Source organism: Sprattus sprattus, assembly GCF_963457725.1.
Source record: "Sprattus sprattus genome assembly, chromosome: 17".
Classification (NCBI taxonomy): domain Eukaryota; kingdom Metazoa; phylum Chordata; class Actinopteri; order Clupeiformes; family Clupeidae; genus Sprattus; species Sprattus sprattus.
In genome coordinates, this window is record NC_137915.1 from 20,268,715 (window position 1) to 20,276,780 (window position 8,066).

Genomic DNA, 8,066 nt, shown 5'->3' on the forward strand with positions numbered 1-8,066 from the left:
CTCATACAGCGATATAGATTTGCATTCACAGAAGACATACATGAGAAGCCAAACACAGGCATATGTGAGGTTGGCTAAGACATTTGTTTTAAATTTTACATGCCCCCGTCTTCGCTTCAGTAAACAGTTCAAATGTATGCACTATTAATTATGAATGTAAGTACTAATTGGTTTATTTGCTGCATAATGTGATGGTGAACTATATTTTTAGTGTTAATTAATGTCATTTTAGAATTAATATGCCAGTAAAAAGTAGTTTGATGTCATATTTTCTAAAGATGTGCTAGAAACTCCTACATTTATCTATGCAATGTGATGAAATTACATTAGTATGTGGCACATACTTACTGTTTTCAACAGTTCTCCAAGATACCAGATACCAAGTTTTAAATAAGTGCACTTTCTAAACAATAACCCACTGCAGAGCTATTTCTCATCCAAATGAAATTAAATGTTATAGAAGGCAACAGATGCTATCCTCCACTCTGTGTGACCACTCCTCTCCAAGTGGACTCTACTAAAAAGTACATTTTATATTCCGCTGTCACTTTGCTGCCCTTGAACATTTGGTATTATCGCAGCATTTGCAAGAAACACAGAGCATTCTTATGTTTTTCCAATAGTGCTTCAAGAGTTTCAGGTGATTAGGTGATACATTGCCTACGCTTACAGCTTTGTTAAGTGATGTTGGCATATGGGCAATAGGCAAACAGTTAATCTTTTCATTATGTTCACTATTCATCATTTATGCAGTACTGCTGAACATTCCAAATGCAGAACTTTCCAGGAGACTGTTATCAGTTTCGACCAAGCTGTCCAGTCCCTAATGTTAGATACATCCCTAATTCAGTTATATTGAAGCGGAACTAAACTTCTCCAGTATTGAAATAAAACTGTTCGCCAAGTATATTAGACAGTTCTCTGTTATTGAAGTTTTAATCAGAATACTCAAAAACAAACAGCTTGTGCGACTCGGGAAATAATTGCTTCTAAGAGACAATACGAGACATCAAATTATCCAATCGCAACAGGGGGTTAGAGTAGGCTCACTGGCTCGAGCAGAAGCGGGCGTGCGTGTTTGCACGAAGCAAGCCGAAACCCAGCAGTCATGTGGAGTAGATAAACACTGGCTCCACAGAAACTCCTGGGCTCCTCTGATAAGCCCAGTCCTTCCCTCATGAGAGTCTGATCCGTGTCTCGCCCAGAACCGAGACCAGAGCACCACATTGCATCAGCATCAGAGGGGCCTGGATGGACACCCAGCAAACCCAGTGGCCCAAGGCCCTTTCCAGTACCACCGCCCTATTTTCTACATGAATGAAACGGTCTCCTGTGAGGAGTTTGAGGGGCTTTGCAGTAGAGTTACACTGTGGTGGGATGCGCATGTTTCGGAGCTGCTCTGACCTCAATGCTGTGGAATAAAGACAGATTTCAATGGGCCCCTGCTCTGCTGTTGTGCTGTGGTCGGAGGCACACTTTGAATAACTGCCTCTTTCCCGTCTGTTTTTTTTCTCTCTCTGTCTCCGCTGGATTCGCCATCCTTCCATCCCCTCTCCCACTATCTCTCCTTGAGTCTTTATCTCCCTATTTCACTGTGTGTGTGTGTGTGTGTGTGTGTGTGTGTGTGTGTGTGTGTGTGTGTGTGTGTGTGTGTGTGTGTGTGTGTGTGTGTGTGTGTGTGTGTGTGTGTGTGTGTGTGTGTGTGTGTGTGTGTGTGTGTGTGTGTTTGTGTGTGTGTGTGTGTGTGTGTGTGTGTGTTTGTGCACGTGTGAGAGTGTGTGTATGTGAGTGTATGTGTGCATTTATCTTTTGGGGAAGACAGAAAAAAAAGCAACCCAATTCTGGGCTTGAATTAAAGTCACATTTGAAATGCTAGTGTTATTTATTTATATCTTTGCTACAAGAAGAAGCTCCAGTCTACTTGGAGGGGCATCAGTCAGCGCCGCTCCCCAAAGTGAGTGTCTTTCTTCGGGCTGGATGCACAGTTGGTGGGCCTGCCACTGCGGTGCCTAATCTCCCTCCAGTCCGCCTGCCATTCCTCCACTTCTTTAGTCACCACTTTGAAAGTGCAAGAGGGAAAGATGGTGGGCCTTCAAAACTTTATTAATCAATTAAAGGCCGATAGTGACAAGGCCAATGTTATCTTTTAATTATGAGGGGGAGCAGATATGTTTTAAATGAATGCCAGAGGAACGTGCTTGCAGACCCTCTCTCTCTCTTTCTCTCTCTGTCATTCCCTTTTGTGTAGAATACAGATTCAGCTTAACCATGTGGGGGGAAGGACTGAAGAACCTTCACTAGCTATATGTTATGTATTTGAATGAGCCATCTCAGCTTCTACACTAAGGACCACCTTTTGTTGAGTATCAACTACACAGCCCTTTTCAAGAAATAAAGGTTTCAAACAAAACCATCAAGGGCTCTACTCAGAGAGTAGAGAGTTCTTGTTCCTCAGTTTGTCAAGAAGGGAATTCTTAAAAGCTTTCCTGGGATTTCTTTTATGGAAGTGGTCTTTGTAAAAAACCCCTTGGGTTGTAAGCCTTTTAGAAGAGTGTTGTGTGCGGGTTAGTAGAAAGTAGAAATCTTAATCAAATGTTGGTTCACTCGTTCCCTGTGAAAACTCTTTCGGTCTGTTTCCCAACCTCTTTTTCCCAGAGAAGATGACAGACACTTGTGCTGTGAATTAGCATTAACCACAGTGAGCTCAGTGCTAGCCTGGAAAAGGAACCAAACAGTGTCCTCTTCACTTTAGTGTCTGAGCACGCAGGACATTAATAATGCTTATGTCACTCTCGCTCTCTCTCTCTCTCTCTCTCTCTCTCTCTCTCTCTCTCTCTCTCTCTCTCTCTCTCTCTCTCCCTCTGTGTTTCTATTTGGCTCAAAGCTTTATGGACGTCAGTCTTGAAGCCATTCAGGCACTTGAGTGGAGCACATGGGCAGTAGTGAGGGGTCAGTAGACAATGACATACGGCTGTCTGCTACTGTCAGGCAGGAGAGTTGAGATGAATCAGAAAGGTGAAATGGAAATGCCATGTTTTTTATTATTATTGTGAATTGGATTTTTTTGTGTGAATGTGTGTCTTTTGGATGGTGTGAAACGATTGCGCCTCGCGCTAACTCCCACACCAGGATGGTGGCCCTAGGACTTCCAGAGGTCTTGGTTGAGGGTGCGAGAAACACGGCAAAACAAGGTGATATCCAGTGAACTTAAGTGAGAATTTATTTACAGTGCAAAACAATGATGACAAAACAGTGCAGTGACAAAAACGCCAACAAACACCCTCTAAACAAACAAAAAAACAATTACTAATGCACAATTCTCTTTCACAATCAAAATATCTTACTCTTGCTTTTCAGTCTACCTGCTCTCCAGACTCCCACCCAGAAGTGAGAAAATCCTGAGCTTAAATAAAGCCTTCCAATTATCTTCATTGGAACATACCATCTACCATAGGGTACTAAACAGTCCGTTTACATACAAGTAAACATGATACACAATGACATTACCCCTGCACAAATCATTCCCTTTCCCCCATCCCAATTACACAATTATCTCAGCATTTAATCATGCAATTGTCCAGAGCTCAGGTTTCTTGGGGGACGGAAAGTTTGCGGGACCAGGAAGTGTGTGTGATGTCAATGCTTGTTTGTGTGGTGCGACAATGTATGGATTAACAGCGTGAAATGAGTTATGGAGCGGATACAACTGGTACCAAGCTGATCGCTATGATGGTGCATGGTAACTGGGTGAGTAACAGAGCGATTTGTGAAATATGATCGTGCTGTGTTGGAATGGATACACGGTTGCCGGCACCGTGCAACATTCCACAGTAACCGGGTTGTGTAGGGATGCGTGTGTGCGTGTTTCCGTGTGGCAGAGAAGTAGCGTTCAGTTTAAATGTCGCGGGTGGTGTCAGGTGCGTTAGGGAAAAGGAGGGGCTGCCTTTTCACAGATGGCCCTAGATGTTGTTGTGTTTTATTCAAACCAAAGAAGTTCAGAAGTCATGTTTCCAAAAGGCATGTCTTGCATCAGTCTCAGGTTCTAAATGCGGAGTAGAATTCACACACCATGTTGTAGAGAGCTGTGTCAAAAATACTAGAAAAAAAACCTGATGGTGTTGTGTGTGTGTGTGTGTGTGTTTCACAGGTAATTACTGGAATGCGGCATCTTTCAACACCCCCTCATCCTACCTGCACTTCTCCACGTTTCAAGGGGAGACGAGTGCTGACATTTCCTTTTACTTCAAGACCTCTGCCCCCTATGGCGTTTTTCTGGAGAACCTGGGCAACTCCGACTTCATCCGGCTGGAACTGAAATGTGAGTGCCATCCCCTCCACTCTTCCACCTCCCCATCCCTCTCTCCATCCCCTACTCTCTTCCCCCTCCCCATCCCTCTCTCCATCCCCTCCTCACTTCTCCCTCCCCATCCCTCTCTCCTCTCTCTCTCCCTCCTGTGCACCATGAATCTCACGCTTCAGCAGTTATTGCAGTGTAATGATCAGTATTACAGGGGGAAGTGCTGAGCCAACGGTTCCTAGGGCCGCCAGTCCCTCACATTAGAAATGCATGTGGTTGTTGTAGTTGTTGTTTTTTCTCTCTCTCTCTCTCTGTCTCTCTCTGTCTTTTCCTCTTTCTATTTTACTTCTTCTTTTCCCCCTCTTCTTCTTCGTCTTTCTCTGGCCAGCCCTAGATGTTATTGTTGTGGGCTGAGGACTGATTACGGTGCGCTCTGTCAAAAGCCCCGACATTGAGTGTTCTCTGTCAAAAGCGTGAGCGCGGCCTCTTGAGAGGAACAAACACAGATTTTAAACAAACTCCATAATTGCATATAAATGTGAATTTATCCCCCAAAAAACGCTCCCTTTTTTGTGGGATGAAAGGATTAAGGCCAAGACTATATAATTAAGCATTTTGACGATGCTGGATGACTTACATGCCGAGCTTGCAAATCGACAGGGAATTATGGAGTGAAGGCGGGAGATTGTGAAATCGTTCCTGCACAGTACCCCTCACCCTGTGAGTCATCCGGCTTTCTTCCGCACTGTTTACCACACAAAGGATAATCCAAAAAGCAAAAAAGACACAATTCAGTGAAATCGCTTTGCATGCACAATAGCTTACTCTCGGTCCAGAAAAAAAGACTCACTGTCTGCATCATGGCGCCATCACTCTCAAATGGACTGTGAATGGTTTCAAATTCCTGCAAGTCAGTGAGAAAATGTGAAGTGGGAGATTTTTTGCAGGGTGTTCGGTGTAGTTTTTTTATTAGTATAAGAATACTATATTGGAAACACATAGTTCAGACTGTCCATACAAACACACACACACACACACACACACACACACACACACACACACACACACAATACACACGTATACACGTACATATTCGCAGACATACATGCACAAACACACACACTCACAAACACAATCAAACCAAATACACACGTCTACACGTACATATTTACAGACACACATGCACAAACACACACACACACACACACACACACACACACACGCACGCACTCACAGTCAAACCAAATACACACACATCCACACGCACACACACTCAGACATGCACCTGTACCCTCTCAATATGTCAACAATACTACAAAAGATAATTCATTTTACATACCAATCCTTTACCCTGTCCCCTTTCCCACAGCACACGCACACACACACACACACACACACACACACACACACACACACACACACACACACACACACACACACACACACAAACAAGCACAGCCCCACACACACAGAGACACACACACAGACACACAGACACACAAGCACCCCCCCCCCCCCCCATACACACACACAAGCACACACACACCCCCGCCACACACACACACACACACAAACACAAGGCACATCCCCACACACATCCCCACACATAGGGACACACACACAGACACACACCCTCATTGAGAGGCATATGGAGTTGGCCAGCTGCCTCTCCCCAGGCAGCAGTCTGCTAGTCTCTGGGTCTCCCTGATGGAGCATGGGGAGGTAGAGCAGCTTAGCGGCTCCATTTGTCAAACCACTCCAGCAACACCACCACACAGCACCACCACACAACCCCACCACACAGCACCACCACACAGCACCACCACACAGCACCACCACACAGCACCACCACACAGCACCACCACACAGCACCACCACACAGCACCACCACACAACCCCACCACACAGCACCACCACACAGCACCACCACACAGCACCACTCCCATGCCAGCCTCCCCACTCGTGTCTGCACTGCTGGGGTGCCCTGGCGAGGGGGAGAGCCATTCTGCCATTCTCTTCTTTTTTTGTCAGTTTTTTTTGTTCTGCCTTTTTTTCTGTTTCTTCTGCTAAAATACGCCAAGAACACACACACACACACACACACACACACACACACACACAGACGCAAACACACTTACACACCCACAACATTTTATTTTGAAACCCTACTGGCTCTTTTGCTCCCTTGGCCCTCGGTCGTAGCTTGAATTATTCGATTTATTTATTTAATTTCGGAGGAATACAAAAGAGAAGACCTAGAGGACAGTGGAGCGGAGGGAAGTGGAGCTCACACCAGAGTTTCTCAGGAGGGGGTTCTCATGACAGCACACATCAATCACCCAAGAGAGCTGAAGACAGCATGATGGGATGCGGAATGCAGGGGCACATTGTGCATACATCGACTGTATTTCTCCATCACATGTTTGAGTGGGTGTGTGTGTGTGTGTGTGTGTGTGTGTGTGTGTGTGTGTGTGTGTGTGTGTGTGTGTGTGTGCGTGTGCGTGTGCGTGTGCGTGTGCGTGTGCGTGTGAGAATGTGTGTGTGTGCATGCGTAGCCATCCTACACTAACCCATCCTGCCATTGACAAAGTTAGTTCCGTGTTTTGATGGAAATCTTGTGGCTAGAATCTTCATGGCTGCATTAGTATTGCAGGGAGGTGCTGGGGTATTAGCCGTTATTGCTCCACTCTCGTGACTAAGGTGTTTTTTTTCTTCTCATCTCCTACTTTCTCTGTCTCTTCCTCTCTATCTTTCCTCTCACTTTCCCTCTCTACCCACCCCCTCCTCTTTCTACCCATTCTATCTCTCTCTCACTGTCTTTTCCCCCCTCTCTCTTGCTCTACCTGCCGGCAGTCGAAGCGGCGGTGACAGATGTACCGCATTTCCATATTCAGAAGTCACTGAAGGTTTTCTCCTTTGACGCATAATGCAGCCTCATGACAACAGAGGAGACGTTTGGGCGGAGAAGGGGCGAGGACTGGGATCCAACAAGACAAATGGATTTTTGGGGGTCATTCGCTGGAATGAAGGCAAGGGGACAGGGTGGGGAATGAAACGCTGACGCCTCTGGGTTCCGTAGCGCTTTACAGTCAGTGGTGGTGGCGTGGTATATCGGAAGGAGGTTCGGTGGTTGTTAATGTACTCACGTGCGTCGCTTCTATCCATAAGTGCACCACTACTTTTATTACCCCTGTGCTTATTACCCCTGTGCCCTCAGTCACACACACAAATTCAAGCACATGCCAGCTCACACACACACAGAGAGACACACAAACATATACATGCATAAATTGACACACACACACACACACACACACACACACACAGACACACAAACAGAGACACACAAACATAAAGATGCATAAATTGACACACACACACACACACACACACACACACACACACACACAGACACACAAACAGAGACACACAAACATAAAGATGCATAAATTGACACACACACACACATATAAAATCAAACACCATGCAGTGATATGTGGAGAGGCTCTATTCTCCCCAGTGGGTTCAGCCCTGTGTTTCAACTTCAACCCGAGTGCAGGTCAGTAGTAGCTCCGCTTCTGGCATCAGTGAGTTTGAGGCTTTTCTTAAGAGCTGTGTCTTCCATTTACTCCCTGCATAAATCTCCCCTCAATGGATGTCTAATCTCCACAGGCCCCGGGCACCAGGCTTGGGTTTTTGTGAGCGTGATTGGAAATGACTCCGGGCCAGCACAGTGCAGTGTGTGTGTGTGTGTGTGTGTGTGTGTGTG

General features: G+C 45.8%; 1 protein-coding gene across 1 annotated transcript in view; it reads left to right on the top strand.

Moving 5' to 3' along the window:
* The window catches only part of cntnap2a (contactin associated protein 2a), a gene marked incomplete at both ends in the record, with an annotated part of 289,529 nt that overhangs the window by 226,479 nt on the left and 54,984 nt on the right, over positions 1 to 8,066 (top strand). The window contains one exon of the mRNA XM_080854815.1: positions 4,148 to 4,318. Within this exon, the coding sequence (XP_080710941.1) occupies positions 4,148 to 4,318 (171 nt within the window). The remainder of the gene's footprint in view (positions 1 to 4,147; positions 4,319 to 8,066) is intronic.